The sequence below is a fragment of the Glycine max genome, chromosome 17 (assembly GCF_000004515.6).
Source record: "Glycine max cultivar Williams 82 chromosome 17, Glycine_max_v4.0, whole genome shotgun sequence".
NCBI lineage: Eukaryota > Viridiplantae > Streptophyta > Magnoliopsida > Fabales > Fabaceae > Glycine > Glycine max.
Window position 1 is genome coordinate 34,789,624 of NC_038253.2, and position 20,815 is coordinate 34,810,438.

Genomic DNA, 20,815 nt, shown 5'->3' on the forward strand with positions numbered 1-20,815 from the left:
GGAATTTTAACTACTGGTGTTGACTAGAATTAGTTTGGAACATAAAATTAATGTGGAACCCACCTAAAACTTTGATTCCTTCCTTTATCATTCTTGACCAAATGATTGAAGGACTAAAATTCAAGCTTCTTTTTTCGTCTCTCATCAATCCTTCCTCTTTCCTATCCCCTTCAACCGAAACAAAGTAACACATCAAAGAATGTGCTCCAAATTAGCAGTCAAGTCTCAAGATAGCAACTTTAGCAACGATACCAACAAAGGAGGATGAGCCTTTACTAACGAAGTCAATGCCAGTCGCAATTGCAAATCAAACAAGGATATCTTGGTCCCTAGAGTTTACATTGAATTTTACGCATGTACCAATAATAATAACAGTACAGTACTAATTAATTAATTAATTATAATAATACTATAATCACACTATCAAGAAAAAAGTGATGAAAATCAACCAAAATGTTTAAAGAAATGACGGCAAAATAGAAATAATAAAAAATTGATACCTGTTCAAACGAGTGATTGTTTTAATAAATGTTAAAAGGATGCAATTTGGTCTCTCTATATAAAGGAGAGTTTATGTCTGAAACTTAATGTTTTAAATAGGAATTTAATTAAAATGCACAAATGTGCAAATGTTTTAAATATAGGAGAGTGTACTTAGGGACGGTCTTGGGTTTGTGGATGAAAAAAAATGGTTGGAGTGAAGAATTCACTATAGGTGATCAATCATGTTTCTCAATGAAGATTAGTCACCTATAATAAAATTGGTGGATACTTCGTACTAGACATAGTAAGAAACAAAACATGTGAAGTTTTTTTTAAAGATTTTTGTTTTATTTTATTTCTTGTATTTTTATTTTATTTTAGTCCACGTACTCAAGTAACAAAGTTAACTGATGACACATAAATGCGATGTTGATAGTCCATTGACTTGTCACATCATCGAAGAATTTGACAGGATAATTATGTGTAATTTTTTTATATTTTATAAATTGTTTTTAAATCATCATATATTCAAAACAGTTGATAATATCAAACAAGTTGATGAGATTTAAAAACATAATTTACCAGAAAAAAAATAAGGTTTGTCTGCCTTGTAACTCTCTTTGTTTAGTCTCTCTCTAGGTGTTAGATAGCACATTATCCGATCAAACATTTTTCTAGGTTTAAATAGCAAAAGAGGAGGTGAGAATAGCAATTCCCTTTGAAGAAAATAAAGTCCCAAAATTAAGCCCAAGCCCAAGGAAATAGACCGTTGCCGGCTTCGGCAACGGTTTTCTCCACTCGTGTCTCTCTCTCTCTTGCTCGATACAAAGAGGCACACACAAACAGAATCTCTACCTTTCTTCCTTTCACTGGAATCAGAATCTCCCCGACAGAAGCAGCATCACCCAAACCACACTTCCAAAACCGAAACCCTAATTTGCACAATGCGTGTGGTTCTGCAACAAGAATCTCTTCCTTCTATAATAAACTCCTTCCCACGCTTCTTCACGCTCTAGTTCCATCCATCCGCCATGGCCACCGAGCACGAAAAGCAGTTAATTGTGGCCAAACCGAACCCTAACACCAAAAGCCCTCGCCGATCCTCCACCTCTTCCTCGCTCGCCATCATCGACGGCATTTTCGCGAGAAAAAGCTTCTTCTACGACAGGCTTCCCTCCCAACCACTCAGACTCACCGTTCTCAAACTCGACGGTTCCTGCTTCCGTACGCAACCATCATTCTACTACATTCATTCCCTCTCCTTTTTTTTTTTATTATTGACTTTATTTTATTTTTATATAAAAAAATTGGTAGATGCATGCGTTTGTTCACAACTTCACATTTCACAGATATTCAAGTTTCGAAGACCGCCACCGTTGCGGAACTGAAGGACGCAGTGGAGGCCGTGTTCAGTCACGTGCCTCACAAGGGGCCTGCCAAAATTTCATGGTAAACTCACTAAACTCTAGTAGTGATTATCTACGTTTTTCTTAAGCATTTTTATCTCAGGAATTTTATATCTTTAATTTCTTATTGTTGTTAAATAGTTCAAAAGGGTTAAATATGTTTCTGAAACAGTTTGGTAGTTTGTCTCTGTAATTTTGCCTAGTTTTTAATTTCTCGTTTGTTGTTTGTCGTCGATATAATGGGGGGAAGGGAAATTTTTTAAACTCCGACTGATATGGACAACGAAAATAAACGAGGAGTTAAAACGAGCAAAAAAATAAAATTCAGACTAAAAAATTTGAAATCTAAAGTTATCATATCAAAAGCATATTACAATTTACAAATACTTAAGATTAGTGTTTTTTTTTTGTAAGGTAGGAATACAAAGAAAATACTTAAAATTAGTTTAAATATATATTTAGCTTATGTAGATATCACACAAATTTGTTTTTAATTCTTATTATATCAATATCAATGAATGGTTATTTTGAGATTTCATGTTATGTGATATATTTAGATTCATATCATGCCATAAAGTAGGAACTATTTTTTAAAAATTAATTACATGATATGTGATATATTTAGATGCATATCAAAAAATATCTTTTAAAAAAATCATTATATTTATCGGAGTATCAAGGATATACGAGACCTTTGCAACTCATGCTGACATAGCAATGATTTAAATTGATATTGATATATTACGTTGGGTTGTGAAGGGCACATGTCTGGGGGCAGTTTTGCTTATGCTATGATGGACAGAAGCTAGTTACAGAAAAGGATAATCTTCGAAATTATGGTATCAAGGATGGTGACCAGGTTAGTAGCTTGCTAAGATTTATTTAACAGACAGTTTGATCTAAAGTCTAAACCTTCACTATTTACTGCAATACTTTGCTTAACTATCACACTTGAATTAATCCATGTACTTTCATAACTCTTTTCCTTCAGTCTCCTAGTTTGGAGTCTCCAGATATTTGCTTTTGTCATCATCCATATTTGGTTCTTATACGGTTTTGGTTGAAAATTAACATTTCGGGGTGCAAAAGTTGCAGATGGAAGTTCTCTGTATAGTGCATGTGAGTTTCATGCATTTTTTGTATGCATCTCTTTGATCAGATAAATGGTTAGTTTGTTGTCAATCAGTCAATGTTTTTGAAAAATAAAGATTGACTATAATCTTGTGAATCATGTGACTTTTGTTGGGGTATGATACAATCTTCCTAGCGTTGCAGAAGTACTATTATTTTTCGTATGTATCTTTGATCAGATAAGTGGTTAGTTTGTATCAATGTTTTTGAAAAATAAAGATTGATGATAATTTTTTGACTTTTGTTGGGGTATAATACAATCTTCCTAGCGTTGCCAAAGTACTATTATATTATATCTTAAAAGATTTGAAGTTTTCTTCTCTAGCATTTTATGGTTTTAGTTGCATTTCATGGTTACTTTCTGCAATGGGAAAGGAGTTTGAAGCTCAGTTGATTCTAGTTTGCTTTCTTATCTGTTATCAATCAAAGTTAAGAACTAAGTATCCTGCCATTGTTAGGACTGCCTCCCTTTTATCATAACTTCTATAATGTGTTTTAGTTAGAATTCTGTTGATCTTAATATTTTTTTTTTCTTTCTCTTTTTATACTTTGGTTTGCATAGCTTCGTTTCATCCGCCATGTTACAAACAATTGCTGTGTTCAAAGAAAGCGGTTGAAGAAAAGAGTTGTCTATTTGAAACAACACAGGAGGTAAAACTTCTCCAGTTGTCTCCTGTTAATTATGCATATATTAAGATGTTGCCTGCATGATGCAGGAACCAACATGCTATTTGTCAGGTTACACTAGATGATTCTTGGCCTGTGCCATAGTTTGTTCAGGCTTTCTTGATTTCAAGATATTTCATTAAGCCACAAATAAAGATTAATGGCTTAATGAAATATCTTTTGTTTGTCTATGCTTGATTTATAACACGTTGGCTAATTATGTTAACCACTTTGTCAGTCAAAGAACATTTGAACATCAGTCATAATGAATGGGGGAGATAAAGAGTAACTGTTTTAAAGTTACTCTTGGAGTAATTTGATCCCTCCACTTTATTATTTAGTATTATCTCATCACATATTGTAAATTACTGTTTTTCCATCTGCATTCTACAGCAATTAAGTGATATAAAGATATATTTTTGTCAGTCAGGCATTTGTCATATGCTTGAAATAAAAGAATAGCATCTAAAAGAGCACATACCCATAATAATTCAAAATCTGCTGCTTACTGGATGTTTTACTTTAAAAAAATGTGTTATTCTGATTCTGAAGCAAGTCCTTACACTAACCGAATGGCATAAATGTAAGGTGCAGGTCATCGCAAGTGGATGGCTATCAACCCAAAGGAAATTGTGATGATGATGAGATTGGTTCTGATGATGAAGCCACAGATAATGGGAAGATCAAGCACCATATTGAAGAAGAGGAAGAAGAAGAAAGAGAAGAAGAGTGTGTTGGAAAGAACAAATTAGCTGGCTTTTTGGGAGAGCTGTTTTCATACACTCCACTGGCAGTTGTGAGAAGAACTAGAACTAAAAGCAAGATTTGGCCAACAACTATGCCCAAATGTATACTTGGTAGTTTTAGAAAGATTAGAAGTATTGTATGCTTTGGCAGGAAGAGGCACTATTCTCGGAGACTTCCATGGAGACCGCATTAACAAATGGTGTTTTCTAACCGCACAACATATCCAATGATGGCAGCAGATGAAAAAGCCGAGGTGTGAAAATTTTGGTTCCTATGCAAATGATGTGCGTGTGAAAACTGTATTGCTGTTTTGACTGAGATGGCAGCAAGATGTAGATCATCTTTTTAATGGTTCTATTGTATAAACAAACGGTTTGGAGTTGGAGTTTCCAATGTGCGTCCGTTGGTTCTTAGGATTAGAAACATCAATGTCTTAAGCAATGATATTTTTAGCAAAATATCAAGTTAAGGTATTTGTTGTCACGAAAAAGAGAGTTTATTTCTGAACTTCAATAATTGTTGGTTAATTTGATCCTTAAATCTAGACATCGGATCACACATCCTCCCTCACTTATGGGTGGTAATTAAATTTAGACCCATTAAGTGACAAGATTTGTTTGTTATAAATCTCAATACTGTAGTGTATAGTTTGAGCCAATGAGTCTATGACCTAGTATCCATCCAAGGTGGACCACTTTTACCGACCATTAAGATTCATCTAGTCTCACTTCTCTTGTTATACATCTACTACACTAGATCTATGTTCCTTTCTGGATTTGCGCCGTCAATTGCCACAAGCTGTTGATGGTGGAGCTCTGTTTTCTTTTCCCCCTCTCTTCCTCCCCAAGTCCATTCCCCCAAGTGCTGCAACTCTCCGGTGACCACCACCACCACCAGCCCTGATTTCCTCTCTGTCATCAATTTTATCTCATATCATCATCCATCAAAATGAACCCAACAATAAAAGGCAGAATCATCCACTAAAACACCAAAACACCGTCATCATCATCGCAATCACTATTTTTGTTGATGAAACAAACTCAACAAGTACTGGTTTGTGATGTCCTTCTCTGTTGTGCGCCAACTCTGTGAGTTCGCGACGCCCGTCGTGCCACCTCTGACATAGCGAACTGCCACCAACACCTTCGGTGGTCCTTCCCTATCGCGCAATCAACTTCTAACCTTCAATCTTTGCAATAAATATATCCAGATCTAAAAAAAAACCCATAGAACTTCAAAACACAACAACCAACAAGCAAATCATCAACCATGCAAATCTCAAAATTCGTCAAAAGAAATAAAAAATCAAGGGTCAGGAATCCAGGTTCAGATTTGGAGTCGGGTTTGAGTAAGGCGAATTAGACCTTAGTTGCATCCAATGGCTTTAAATGCTTGTCCACAATGGACCAATTGAGTAAGTGGTCCATGCTAGAAACATTCCTTTCTTCATTGCGCCGAGGCAAATGAGTATGTTTGTAGTTGTTATGACTTTGGATTTCGGTACCAATATGTAACCTCGCTGGATAGTTATGAGTTTGAATAATATATTAATATTGAAATAAAAACTTGGAATTTTGACACATTATTCTACATAGTAAACAGTTAAACTAATTAAGGTCGTGTTTGATTTGCTTGAGAGAAATAATTGATCGATGACGAAAATGTTACACACTAGTTTGATTGAAATGATTATGAACAAAGAATAAGTGAAAGTTAGCCACTGATTATAAATTACAATTGCCCCCTTTTTTCTTTTTATGCATCCATGTGTCCTCATAGAAGTATTTATGGGAATTATAGTATTGTCCTTGGTTATTAAAGTAATTTTATATTTTTATAATATTATTTTCATTCTATTCCTTATATCTTTCTCTTAAATTAAACCACAAAACATATTATTTTATTTTTATTCTAATTTCTATCTGTCTTGTATTTTTATCTTTTCTATTTCTCTACTAAACCAAACACCACCTAAAACACTCAAATTGATAACTTGTGCCTAGTACCATTGAGGGACTAGTTATCTATAGTCTTTGTCACCGGAGCCGCATGTTGTGGTTTGGTGCAATATGAGCTCACCTTTTCACCCACTCTCTTTTATGTTATGTTCGGTGAAATGCTACTGATGCGAAGATAAATATTTGTTTCGGTGAATCTCGTGGCACAGTGATTCCCCTCTCAACTAGTGAGAAAGCAATATAATTTTGCACATCGTTGAAATAAAGTTACCGTGTTACTCCTTGCAAACTGTTTTGAACAAAAGTCAACGAAAAAAATGTGTTATTTCGAGACAAAATATGATTGTTAGTGCACTTTCATTTTCTCTAAAACAAGAGAAATCTTTGACGAGGAATATATATATATATATATATATATATATATATATATATATATATATATATATATATATATATATATATATATATTATTGTAATTTGGATTAAGAGTTATTTACAATAAACGTATAATATTTTTAGTTATTAATTATTGTTACATATATTTGGTAGATTATATTTTTAAAATACATTAATCAGAGAAATAGTTATTATCAAATAATATTTCAAACAATTCAAACTAAGAGTTCGTAGCTATAACAATAAAATGAAACGCAAATTATATATTTGATACATCATCTTTAATGAATTTTTTTCATTTCAATAGTATTTTTTCATGTATAAAATTTGAATCTAATATCTTATTTAAAAGATCAGAGTTCAATAACCACCTGCCAATCCAATCAAACTGGTTCTTATATTACATTTTTATTACCTCTTATTTTTTTAATATCATGTCACTTTTATTTTTCCCCACTTCCATTTAAGCAATTTTTTTTCTTTAATCTACTTCTTTCTCCTCTCCTTCACTAAAATATCTCCGGTCACTTCAAATAAGAATTTTCTTTTCTATTCAAGCAAAGTTTATGATGATCTTTAATTGAATTCCGAGATGGATCTCTATTAACGATGGAAAGAGACTGCAAATGATCTCTGTCATTCTATATTTGATACATGATATAATGAACAAAAAATGCACGTTTCTGGATGTTATCGTTAGTTGTAACTTCACTAACTTGTAAATCAATTAGACGTTTAATGTTATGCATCTTGGGAAAAGACAGCGATTGAAGATTTTGCAGAGCTTTTTTTATCGTTGTATCTGTATGGCTCTAATGGAAAAAATTATGTGGGTGGTTAGGTACATTAAGGTTGAGAAAATGAAAATTTGCAATGCAAATATAGATAAGATCAACAAGGTTTAAGGGATCATTTGGTCCATGAGAGTTCAGTATACAATGATTTTTATTTGCCGTCAAAACCACTTCTATAATGAAGATTAATTATTGTTAGATTTGACTTAAAGTAAAATACGTTTTTGAAATTAAAGTCATGAGATCTTTATTTCACTAACTTGTAAAATACAATTTTTTTTTTGAAATTAAACATATTTATAATACTCAAACATCTAATTCAATAAATTGAATTAGATCTCATTAATTTATCGATGTTTTCAAACTGCATAAATGTGTCAAAAATCAACTTATATAAGAAAACTCATGATTATATCTAGATAAAATATTAATAATTTTTCTGTCAAAACAAAATATTAATAATTTTAACACAATCTTTATTATTTAAATCATGTAATTATGAATAAGAGTCATTTAATAGAAAGCGACTTTATATCATTTTATAAATTTCAGTTATTTTAAAAAGATAACACGTATAAATTAGATTAAAAGCATCTCTGAATCACGATTCAATTAGAAGAGTGTCATCTTAAATTTTTGTCTAATTTGTCTCTGGAAAGCCGTGAACAAACTCTTCTTTGACTCTAAATGCTATCACACAATGTTACACACTACACTCAATCATCTTTCCGTACAATACAATACTACGGTAGTCGTGCCAGTTAATTGCTCTTCTTGTTGGCTTTTTTACTCCAAAGGGGTATTTTTTTTTTCACATGGGGTGGGTTTCAAATTAACTACTGAAAGAGGTAAGTCATAACAGGTAATTATATTTATTAATAATTATAAATTATTATTGTGATATGATCCATTATAAAAAAATAAAACTGCTCTTTAAAAACTATTAAATATTCATTTTTTTTTTCATATATTTATAATTTTTTTGTATTTCATTTTAATATTTGCCACTAAAATGTATTCGTTTGAGTGATGACTTGATAAATACAGTATCACCTTATCAATCAATAATCATATAATCACACAGCTCTATGTCATTAATTTTTATTTTTTAAATATTTAAAAAATAAAATTTAAATCAAGTGCACCCCTCACCGTCTTCAACTACACCCCTTCCAAGGCCCAATCACTCCTCAACCTGCTCTGATGTCATTTTCTCGGTCGTCGGCTACCCCTCCGACGTCCTCCACCCCTTCTTCGGCACCCTCTCCGCCGTCTACCCCGGTGGCGTCCTCATCGACATGACAACCTCGTTTGAGAAGCTGGTTGGAGAATTTTTGTTTCTTTGGGAACCAATTGCATCATATGTTTTCCCAAAAGGTCCTCCATTTCCTTTACCCTGAACCTTTGGATCAAGCATTACTCTTGTTTTGCTATTATAAATGGATGCTGTCGAAATATCATAATTTCGTTCTTTTGGTTGTTTGTAATACCTATCTTTTGAATATGTACCAGTTTATTCAAAACAGTTGAAATTTTGGAAGCATATGAAGGGGGACTTTGGAAGAGGATCATCCTCCAAAAAATGAACGGTGTGAGCATGAGAAAATGCTTTTATACAAGGTTTTCATCTGGTTGTGTGTTTGCAGCTGAAATCTTGGATGCTGCCGCAGCCACAAAGATTGCCACTCCATGGACGCCTGCATGTACGACAGCGACTGCGGTGCAAAGACAAAAATTAGTGACGTGGAGGAACAGGAGGAGTCTGTGGGGTGTTTATTTTTTAAATATTTAAAACAAAAATTAATAACATAGATTTATATTTTTACCTGGTTATTGACTTAGGCGTCACGACATAACATTATGTCTGTGACATTTTAATGATACAGTCTAACATCTAACTACAGATGTTGAAATAAAACACACAACTTTTTTAGATATCTAAAAAATCTTTTTTTTTTTGAAAACGGAAAACTTAATTTAGTTTTTAAAAAACAAAGTAGAAACTTACAAGTAACGATTGGTTGAATAATAGAAGACAAAAGAAAGGGCAGGGTGTTGAAATTGAAGTTCAGTGTGCTAATGCTATACTCCACGTCCACTACTCCATCCATCAAGTCATACGTGTCAGCTCCGTTAAGTCGACATGTCACCATCATGGTGGGGACCCACAATCTAAATTACCAAATTACCCTATTCATTTTAGTATCTTACTAAATTACATAAATAAAAATCTTCCCTTCCGCCCTCCCCCCTGTTTGTTTGTTTGTTAGTTTGTTATGGTTCTCTCACTTTCTGGGTGCAGCATTTTTTTTCTGTTTCTCCGAGATTCCATCGCAAAGGTTGTTTCTTTCACTCCACACTTTCTCTAGCTTCCTCTTTCAAGTTTGAATTTGCGCCAAGGTTGTTTCTTCGACACAACACTTTCTCTCTCTAACTTTTAATTCTGTGGAAACCTACTCTGTCTATACAGCTGTTGAGTTTTCATTTCTTTGATTGAACTCTGGAGGGTAAGAGATAGTTGCATTAATTTACATTTTTTTTGTTATTTTGTATTGTTTCATTGGTTCTGAGATGGTGAAGAAGAGTATGCATGTGCTGATGATGACTTGCTTTACTTGTATAGTTGTATGCATGCATGTATTGACTTGCTTGGTGGTGGATGAGTGAGTGTGTGAGAGAGTGGGTTAACTGTGTTCTGTTTCCACGTAAAAGTTTAATACTTTTGTGAATTTTGTAAATTCTTCACAGAATTTGGTTTTGAGAGGTTTATATTTCAGGCACTTAATGCCAGAATAATTTGGAATTTGATCGAGAAATGAAGAAAAGCTGTGCTAGTTTACTTACAATGGGGAATATAGTTTTATCAATCTTAGTTTTGTCAAGAGTTCTTTTTTTCTTCAGTGAACACTGGAATTCGTGGTGTTCCTTTGTTTTCATTTGATTTGATTTGTTCTGCTCTTATATCTCTACTTAACTTGTTATCACTTCATAGTTCATAATTTTGCAGTTGTTTTTGATATGTGATTCAACTGTTCAATATATCATACTATTAGAGGTTCATTTGGGGTGCCATGTTGTAATGAGTAATTTGTTTTTTTTATCTTCGTAATGAGTAATTTGTGTCTGACATCAAACTGTTAATCCTGTCCTATCAGTCAAATATTTGCATATATTCTCAATTTTTTTATGTTTATTTTATTGTGTCTTAGGGGCACTTGATTAAGGCCAAAATGGATAGAGAAGGAAAAATAAATGATCCTCTACATTATACAATTTGTCAACATACCTGTTTATAGAGTCATTGGTTGTCATCAATCTGTGAATCCTGTCCCATCGGTCAAATATTTACATATATTCTCAATTTTTTAATGTTTATTCTGTGTCTTGGGAACACTTGATTAAGGCTATACAATCCTCTACATCATACAATTCGTCGGCATACCTGATTCTAGAATTGTTTGTCCACTCCTTTTTTCTATTGTTTTTATTTTTAATTAACTATGAATTGTTGTGTACACGTGAATGTTCAAAAGCTCAGTTGCTAATCATCACATGAATAATTGTTTTGAGATTTGTCCAACCTGCTGAATTAGTTAATGAATATTACACTTTCAGAGTCAAGAATGTCTAAAGAAGTTATTGCTACTCAATCACCTGCTCCTTTTGAGTATGAGATCTTGGATAGCGATGCTGAAGTCCTTAGAACTGTTAGAGCCTCATCGAATCACACGAATCCATGGATTGAACCTGGAAGGTTGAAACTTAGACACAGAATTGGCCGAGGCCCCTTTGGTGATGTCTGGTTAGCAACTCATCATCAGTCAACTGAAGATTATGACGAGTACCATGAAGTTGCTGCTAAGATGTTGCATCCAATCAAAGAGGATCATGTGAAGATTGTATTAGAGAAGTTCAATGAATTGTATTTTAAGTGCCAAGGAGTTGCTAGCATTTCCTGGCTACATGGAATTTCAGTCTTAAATGGAAGGGTTAGATTTTGACTGTTCATTTTTTATTTTTTATTTTTTATTTTTTATTTGTAGGGATTGAACTCAAGTAACAAAAGGATTAAAACAAATCATTCACACTGCTCAACCAAATGAGCTAGACCCCTTGGTGTTTTGGATTGTTCAGTTAGTTCAAAGTATATGAGATTTTTAGCTACCTTTTTTACATCTATCTGGTTACATATTTGTTTTGTGTTCACAGATATGCATCATTATGAATTTGTATGAGGGTTCAATGGGTGACAAGATGGCAGGACTCAAAGAAGGAAGGATTTCATTGCATGATGTCCTAAGGTGATGTGTTTTCAGTTTATTCAGTCAGTGAAATATGGTTATCCTTTTCTTTATATAGCATGAGGGGAAAAAAACTGGGTGATACTATGGGAATGTAACTGGCTGCAGGTATGGAATCAATCTGGCTCAAGGTGTTCAGGAACTTCACTCTAAAGGGATCTTCATTCTGAACCTTAAACCTTTTAATGTTCTTCTCAATGGTAATGATCAAGCAATTTTGGGAGATGTTGGTATTCCTAGCCTTTTGCTTGGCTCATCATTCATAAGCTCGGACATGGCTAAGAGGTTTGGAACTCCCAATTACATGGCTCCAGAGCAATGGGAACCAGAGGTCAGAGGTCCTATATCTTTTGAAACAGATTCTTGGGGATTCGGTTGCACCATTGTCGAAATGTTGACCGGTAATCAACCTTGGTATGGATGTCCTGTTGGCAGAATATACCAGTCTGTTGTTGAAAAGCATGAAAAACCCAATATTCCAAGTGGCCTTCCTTCTTCAGTTGAGAATGTCCTCAGTGGATGCTTTGAGTATGATTTGAGGAATCGCCCTTTAATGGTAGATATTCTGAGTGTCTTTCAAAGGTGTGTATATATTTTTATAATATTTTTCTTGAAATTTTCTGACTGTAAGCTTTTGCATAATTTCATAAAGTTGTAATTCTCTTGGGTCTGGCACATTTTATTTAGTTTCATTCCTTTAGTGAGGTTTATCTATGAGAAGATCCGCTATAAGGAGCATATGCTTTTATGAGGGGATCTAATCTTGACCTATAAGTGAGTGGTCAAGGCTAGCTCCTCTTACACTCCCACTAGATACAACTGATTCTATCATCTTGAGTAAGTGGCCAGGCTCACAGATTCTTTTCATCATGAAAGTTATTTTCCATAATTTTCCTTACACTGTATTTCAGACTTTGAATATTTGTTGCTCATCATCAAATGATGGTCCTGAACATCATCATCATGTTTGTTGCTCATAAACTTTGAATGTGAAGTTGTTTGGGAACTCCGTACATGATAACACAACCATTTTTTCTGGTATTTCAAACTCATGTAGTAACACAGCTTGAGGTTCAGCTTATATGAAAGTATTAAGTTGAACTGTTTCCTTGTGATATAATGTGTTCAGACTTCAGAGCTAGTTATTAAATTTAATAAATTTTTCAAAAGCTTCTGATTTGTCTTTTTGCTGGACTCTCCAGTAATGTGATTCTACATTTTTGTTGGCACACATGGCATTGCAGTGTGAATGATATGACCATCTGGCATGTATTTGATATGTTATTCTGTCTATATTTGTTCCCAAAATATAGTACCAAGAGAAAGGCCAACAGTGTGAAAGCTATAATATGTTTTGGTCTAGAGCTTATGTTCAAATTATTATTATATTTGTGGCTACAGGTGTGGCTCTTAGTTTTTTCTTTTGTCTACACAGACAAATTAACATGTTTGCTCCACATTTGAGTTGACATTATAGTCATTAAAAGTACACTAATAGGCATTTTGATGGAGAATTTCTATGATTAGTCTAAGTTTATGGGTAGATTTCCATGAACTTTATGAACATCTTCTGCAGTTTTACAAGTGAAAGTAAACTATTTTTAGGGATACGTCTTTAGGATGGGCACTTGATCTACAAACAGTTAAAAAAAAAGAAACAAAATATAAATGTCTGTTTTAATGGTGCAAGTGCTACTACTACATCATCAATAGTCATATATCATGGATAATGTGTGTGTAGATTTGGGGTTGCTAATATGCTCCCACTTGTTGGGGAGTGCGTTAATAAGCTACAACTTGGATTTATTAAATACTCTCAAAGGTGTAGCTTGATAATGTACCCTATTAGCAGCAGGCCCAAGTAGGAAAGTATATGTTAGAAGGAATAAAAATGGCTCAAAGAACCAAGTTACCAGGATCTATTTGTTAGTAGGTAAGTGTTAGGTGCTGCGTGCCAAGGATATCTGGTTTTTGAGGAACCAGTGCCTCTAGAGGTATAAGAGAGAAGAGACCTGAAGAAGAAGAACGAGGAAGGGAAAGCTTCAATATTTTTCATTGATTCCTTGCTGAATGATTACATGGTTATTTATAGTGCAAATCCTTTCTAACAAAATTGCATAATCTTGCTAGGGAATATTACAAATAACAAATTCGGTTATGCTTGCCCCCTAGCAGCCGACAAGATCACTCAGCAACATTCCTTCTGCCAGCTCAGCATATCCACAGCCTCAAACGTAATAACACAGGTAAGTAGGTTTTGTGATTTTCCTTATTCCTCCTTTTGCTATTTGCACCTCCTGCTTGCACCTCTGGTTCTGTCTCCTTGACTCTGTCTTCTGCTACTGCATATGGTTCCTTATCAGAAGGTGATACCTTCTACCTATCACTCCCAACCCCATCAAAAACACTCTACCTATCACTCCCAACCCCATCAAAAACACCTTGTCCTCGGGGGCTTCAAACCATGGGCTAAAAATTCGAAGGAGACAGAAGGTATCACCTTCTGATAAGGAACCATATGCAGTAGCAGAAGACAGAGTCAAGGAGACAGAACCAGAGGTGCAAGCAGGAGGTGCAAATAGCAGAAGGAGGAAAAAAGAAAATCACAAAACCTGCTTACCTGTGTGATTACGTTTGAGGCTGTGGATATGCTGAGCTGGCAGAAGGAATGTTGCTGAGTGATCTTGTCGGCTGCTAGGGGGCAAGCATAATCGAATTTGTTAGTAACATTCCCTAGCAAGATTATGCAATTCTGTTAGAAAGGATTTGCACTATAAATAACCATGTAATCATTCAGCAAGGAATCAATGAAAAATATTGAAGCTTTCCCTTCCTCGTTCTTCTTCTTCTTCAGGTCTCTTCTCTCTTATACCTCTGGAGGCACTGGTTCCTTGAAAACCAGATATCCTTGGCACGCAGCACCTAACAGTAAGCCTTCTAACTGAAGTAGGATAAAAAGGTAGAAGATAACATAGGTGAATTCAGTTAGTTGATCAGTTTTGAGTGGGAGAGACCTGACTTTCAAATTCCTGGAGAAACATTGATCATTTTACATCATTCTTTCTCTTCCTGATACTGCATAACAATTAATCTAGAGTTGGAGGAGGATGCTCAATAAAATTTCCTTTCTTTTTATTAGTCTCTACATTCTGTACCAGCATCTATCATATTTCAACAAAACAAGAGTGTATTAGCAAAACCCTTATTTTATAATTATTTAAGTTATATGAATTTTTTATTCAGGTAAGGATGAAAATTGCCCATAAACAGTAAATATATGATGATTACCAGATCAGAATTGTTATGGTCCCAAGGGGACTCTCATAGTGGTATGCCTTATGCTAGTAAAAAGTTATGTCATTATGTGGGACATGATGACACAATAGTTTATGTTTAAACATTCTATGGTAAGAAGTGGTAACCCTTTTCATTTATATTTTGGAATATATCTATCATTATTCTATTTCTGTATTTTTAAACACCACAAATCAATTACATATGTACACCACTATATAACATGGTGAAATATTCAGTTGACTTGAAGATGCACCAGTGCATAGTGTTCAGCTAGCTTGTAACTTTTGAAGGCTTGATTGTGTATTCTGGACATTAAGTAGCCTAATAGTTGCGGATTAGTAAAATTGCTCTACAATTTTGCTTCCAATAATCCATGATAATGTCTGTACCAGAAAGAACTAAAGCGATAATTTTTCATAACAGCATGGAATTGCTTGTTAATTTCTATTTATCTTCATGAAAATAAGATCTTTTCAAATGCTACTCTATTGTTAACTATTCTGCCTTGCAGTGCTCTGAATGAACTGACCAATAATCATGGAGAATGGAGATATCAAGGAAATGGGAAAGTTATTCCAAAATCAGGTAGCACTGGCTACACAGAGTGGTTCCTCTCAAAGGATCATCTTCAGGTGGGCGACGTGGTCCGATCTAGAAAGCCTTCCAATGCATGCAGACCTCAAAACATGGACATCCCAGAAGGAACTGTCGTTGGTTTAGAGCGAAATGCAGATCACGGATTCGCCCTCGTGAGGGTCCATGGAATTCATGACCCTGTTAAAATTCATATGTCAACTCTTGAACGTGTCACATTTGGCTTAGTAGCTGGTGATTGGGTCCGCCTGAGGGATGAAAATGAGAAACACTCACTGGTGGGCATTCTACATGCCGTCAATCGCGATGGTAGAGTGGCTGTTGGATTTCTCGGGCTGCAAACTCTCTGGAATGGAAACTCTTCGGAACTCGAAATCGCGGAATCATACTGCATCGGCCAGTTTGTCAGGCTCAAAGACAGCCTTTCAAGTCCTCGATTCGAATGGCGTCGCAAAAGGGGAGGAGCCTCGGCCGCTGGCAGGATTTCATGGATTCTACCAAATGGATGCTTGGTTGTCAAGTTCCCAGGAATGCTCCCTTTCGGAAATGAACCAAGCACCTACTTGGCTGATCCCTCCGAGGTGGAAGTGGTTGAGTTCAAGACATGTCCTGGAATGATAGAGAAGTACCAACATGTAGAGGATCATCACTGGGCAATTAGGCCTGTTCTAATTGCAATTGGTCTATTCACTGCTCTCAAACTAGGCATATCAGTTGGAAAGAAAGTGAGGAGGAACAACAAGGTAACTGCAATAGAAACTGAAACTCAATATCTTGATGGTCAAAATCAAAATGCTGCCACCTCTGCTACAACTACAACTACTACAAAGAAACCTTCCACTTCCAGTGCTACAATACCAGTTAGCTCAATGTGGGTTCCTGCAGTTGCTAATATGAAGGTGATACCTTCTACCTATCACTCCCAACCCCATCAAAAACACTCTACCTATCACTCCCAACCCCATCAAAAACACCTTGTCCTCAAGGTGTTGGGGCTTCAAACCATGGGCTAAAAATTCGAAGGAGACAGAAGGTATCACCTTCTGATAAGGAACCATATGCAGTAGCAGAAGACAGAGTCAAGGAGACAGAACCAGAGGTGCAAGCAGGAGGTGCAAATAGCAGAAGGAGGAAAAAAGAAAATCACAAAACCTGCTTACCTGTGTGATTACGTTTGAGGCTGTGGATATGCTGAGCTGGCAGAAGGAATGTTGCTGAGTGATCTTGTCGGCTGCTAGGGGGCAAGCATAATCGAATTTGTTAGTAACATTCCCTAGCAAGATTATGCAATTCTGTTAGAAAGGATTTGCACTATAAATAACCATGTAATCATTCAGCAAGGAATCAATGAAAAATATTGAAGCTTTCCCTTCCTCGTTCTTCTTCTTCTTCAGGTCTCTTCTCTCTTATACCTCTGGAGGCACTGGTTCCTTGAAAACCAGATATCCTTGGCACGCAGCACCTAACAGTAAGCCTTCTAACTGAAGTAGGATAAAAAGGTAGAAGATAACATAGGTGAATTCAGTTAGTTGATCAGTTTTGAGTGGGAGAGACCTGACTTTCAAATTCCTGGAGAAACATTGATCATTTTACATCATTCTTTCTCTTCCTGATACTGCATAACAATTAATCTAGAGTTGGAGGAGGATGCTCAATAAAATTTCCTTTCTTTTTATTAGTCTCTACATTCTGTACCAGCATCTATCATATTTCAACAAAACAAGAGTGTATTAGCAAAACCCTTATTTTATAATTATTTAAGTTATATGAATTTTTTATTCAGGTAAGGATGAAAATTGCCCATAAACAGTAAATATATGATGATTACCAGATCAGAATTGTTATGGTCCCAAGGGGACTCTCATAGTGGTATGCCTTATGCTAGTAAAAAGTTATGTCATTATGTGGGACATGATGACACAATAGTTTATGTTTAAACATTCTATGGTAAGAAGTGGTAACCCTTTTCATTTATATTTTGGAATATATCTATCATTATTCTATTTCTGTATTTTTAAACACCACAAATCAATTACATATGTACACCACTATATAACATGGTGAAATATTCAGTTGACTTGAAGATGCACCAGTGCATAGTGTTCAGCTAGCTTGTAACTTTTGAAGGCTTGATTGTGTATTCTGGACATTAAGTAGCCTAATAGTTGCGGATTAGTAAAATTGCTCTACAATTTTGCTTCCAATAATCCATGATAATGTCTGTACCAGAAAGAACTAAAGCGATAATTTTTCATAACAGCATGGAATTGCTTGTTAATTTCTATTTATCTTCATGAAAATAAGATCTTTTCAAATGCTACTCTATTGTTAACTATTCTGCCTTGCAGTGCTCTGAATGAACTGACCAATAATCATGGAGAATGGAGATATCAAGGAAATGGGAAAGTTATTCCAAAATCAGGTAGCACTGGCTACACAGAGTGGTTCCTCTCAAAGGATCATCTTCAGGTGGGCGACGTGGTCCGATCTAGAAAGCCTTCCAATGCATGCAGACCTCAAAACATGGACATCCCAGAAGGAACTGTCGTTGGTTTAGAGCGAAATGCAGATCACGGATTCGCCCTCGTGAGGGTCCATGGAATTCATGACCCTGTTAAAATTCATATGTCAACTCTTGAACGTGTCACATTTGGCTTAGTAGCTGGTGATTGGGTCCGCCTGAGGGATGAAAATGAGAAACACTCACTGGTGGGCATTCTACATGCCGTCAATCGCGATGGTAGAGTGGCTGTTGGATTTCTCGGGCTGCAAACTCTCTGGAATGGAAACTCTTCGGAACTCGAAATCGCGGAATCATACTGCATCGGCCAGTTTGTCAGGCTCAAAGACAGCCTTTCAAGTCCTCGATTCGAATGGCGTCGCAAAAGGGGAGGAGCCTCGGCCGCTGGCAGGATTTCATGGATTCTACCAAATGGATGCTTGGTTGTCAAGTTCCCAGGAATGCTCCCTTTCGGAAATGAACCAAGCACCTACTTGGCTGATCCCTCCGAGGTGGAAGTGGTTGAGTTCAAGACATGTCCTGGAATGATAGAGAAGTACCAACATGTAGAGGATCATCACTGGGCAATTAGGCCTGTTCTAATTGCAATTGGTCTATTCACTGCTCTCAAACTAGGCATATCAGTTGGAAAGAAAGTGAGGAGGAACAACAAGGTAACTGCAATAGAAACTGAAACTCAATATCTTGATGGTCAAAATCAAAATGCTGCCACCTCTGCTACAACTACAACTACTACAAAGAAACCTTCCACTTCCAGTGCTACAATACCAGTTAGCTCAATGTGGGTTCCTGCAGTTGCTAATATGATTTTTAAGGAAAGTGTTACCTCGTCCAATGGTCGGTAGTTTATTTATTTTGGTGTTTCTATCTCAAAACAGTTACATAATAATTAAACATGGACTTTAAATTAAATGGTAGGCACTAATTATACATGAATATGACATCAGGATTCAGGACTGACTCTGAATGTTGACATTGTACATATATCCTTCACAAGATTAGCTCTAGTACAGTCTCCAATGCTTTGCACAATGAACACAAATTTCGTTATGTGGTTCCTGAGTTTTAATAAAGAATAGAAGGGTAGGAGTGAAATGAGCAATGAATCAAGATACATGTATATGCTTATTCTTGAAGCATTGTTTGATATCAGCTCTAGTGAAATTAATTCATTAATCACCAAAAATATTTTGGTGACTGATGAATTAATTTCACTTATTGAAAAACATGAAAAAATATTACTATAAATTTTTATTTATCTAAAAATTAGTTTGCCTTTTAAAAATTATTTTTACTTCATTTTAATGATGGGAATTTGATTTTGAGAAACTACTCAAATAACATTTGATACTGTAAAATTGTTTCTGGAGGCCTTTTCTACTTGCTCCATGTTTGGGCCAAATAAAAAAATATTCTATGCTTGGTACGCTTTTAGAACACAATTATATTTATATTTTTTTTTACGGTTTCCATCTTAAAATAATACACAAGTATTCTATATTTACTATATTTAAAAATTATAACAAACTAAAACTCAAATTATAAATTCTACTTCTATACTATAAATTAAAATATATTCTTAACTTGGATAATAAAACTTTCATTATTAAAAATTTGTAACACTTTCTCCTTCAAGGTGTATTTTACACAAATTCTCTACAATTGGGCTAAAAAACATCTCTACCAGTAATCTCAAACTACTCTCTCTCTCTCTCTCTCTCTCTCTCTCTCTCTCTCTCTCTCTCTCTCTCTCTCTCTCTCTCTCTCTCTCTCTCTCTCTCTCTCTCTCTCTCTCTCTCTCTCTCTCTCTCTCTCTCTCTCTCTCTCTCTCTCTCTCTCTCTCTCTCTCTCTCTCTCTCTCTCTCTCTCTCTATATATATATATATATATATATATATATATATATAATCTTCTATTCATTCTAATTTAAAAATAACATTATATCACAATTTAAATTATTCATCAAAATCTAAACTATAACTTGTATATTTTTAAAAAATTATTTATCAATGATTTTTTAAGAATATTTACTATTAATTCTAAGAATAACATTTTTTTATAAGCATTCTAATAATAACATAATTTTTAAATTTTATTTATTATGAATAATAATAATTATATAAAAATAACCATTCATCTTCTAACACAGAATAAAATACTACACACTAGTAAATACTAGTTAAAATTAAAAGTCAATACATTAATAAACATAAAAAATGCATTAAGTTTAATATGAGAGAATAATATTTTGTCAATGATAGTGTAAAAGTAAATTGAATAAAAAATGTAATTCATCTTATTTAATTTTTTTACAGGATTTAAATTTGTTAAAATCATGTTATTTGCTTAATGATAAAACATAATTTTTAATTGTTTTGTCCTATATCCATAAAATTTTAAAACCGACCCCATCACAGACAATAGAGGAGAGAAAGAGTATTAAAAAATAGAAAAATTATGTGTTTTGTACCCAAAGGAAAGGAGATGTGAGATCCTCTTCAAATCACATTAAGAAAAAAAT

The 20,815-nt window shown here is 34.7% G+C and overlaps 2 protein-coding genes across 3 annotated transcripts; both read left to right on the forward strand.

Moving 5' to 3' along the window:
* The first annotated feature begins 1,304 nt into the window (after nt 1–1,304).
* LOC100820296 (ubiquitin-like domain-containing protein) lies at nt 1,305–5,043 on the forward strand. Its single transcript, NM_001369345.1, has 5 exons — nt 1,305–1,707; nt 1,833–1,932; nt 2,649–2,748; nt 3,583–3,671; nt 4,281–5,043. Exons 1-5 carry the CDS (start codon nt 1,515–1,517, stop codon nt 4,624–4,626), a joined length of 828 nt encoding a protein of 275 aa, NP_001356274.1. The 5' UTR covers nt 1,305–1,514; the 3' UTR covers nt 4,627–5,043.
* Nucleotides 5,044–9,574: 4,531 nt separating this feature from the next.
* Nucleotides 9,575–19,206, forward strand: LOC100789098 (uncharacterized). Of its 2 annotated transcripts, XM_041010970.1 has the most exons (7): nt 9,812–9,920; nt 10,052–10,088; nt 11,197–11,570; nt 11,791–11,882; nt 11,991–12,464; nt 15,691–16,631; nt 19,063–19,206. In XM_041010970.1, the coding sequence occupies exons 3-7, from the start codon at nt 11,205–11,207 to the stop codon at nt 19,137–19,139; spliced, it is 1,950 nt and encodes a 649-aa protein (XP_040866904.1). In that variant the 5' UTR covers nt 9,812–9,920; nt 10,052–10,088; nt 11,197–11,204; the 3' UTR covers nt 19,140–19,206. The 2 variants fall into 2 exon arrangements, with proteins under 2 accessions (XP_040866905.1, XP_040866904.1); XM_041010971.1 differs by having other exon boundaries at nt 9,575–11,570; nt 16,488–16,516; nt 18,169–19,206.
* Nucleotides 19,207–20,815: the final 1,609 nt, after the last annotated feature.

What these genes read in the sequence shown, in the direction of transcription:
- LOC100820296 (NM_001369345.1), top strand. Translation starts at nt 1,515, where the DNA reads ATGGCCACCGAGCACGAAAAGCAGTTAATTGTGGCCAAACCGAACCCT. An exon ending in ACTCGACGGTTCCTGCTTCC is followed by an intron (nt 1,708 to 1,832) that starts GTACGCAACCAT and finishes CACATTTCACAG; the next exon opens with ATATTCAAGTTTCGAAGACC. An exon ending in GTATCAAGGATGGTGACCAG is followed by an intron (nt 2,749 to 3,582) that starts GTTAGTAGCTTG and finishes TGGTTTGCATAG; the next exon opens with CTTCGTTTCATCCGCCATGT.
- LOC100789098 (XM_041010971.1), top strand. Translation starts at nt 11,178, where the DNA reads ATGAATATTACACTTTCAGAGTCAAGAATGTCTAAAGAAGTTATTGCT. An exon ending in TCATTGCATGATGTCCTAAG is followed by an intron (nt 11,883 to 11,990) that starts GTGATGTGTTTT and finishes AACTGGCTGCAG; the next exon opens with GTATGGAATCAATCTGGCTC. An exon ending in AAGTGAGGAGGAACAACAAG is followed by an intron (nt 16,517 to 18,168) that starts GTAACTGCAATA and finishes GGAGATATCAAG; the next exon opens with GAAATGGGAAAGTTATTCCA.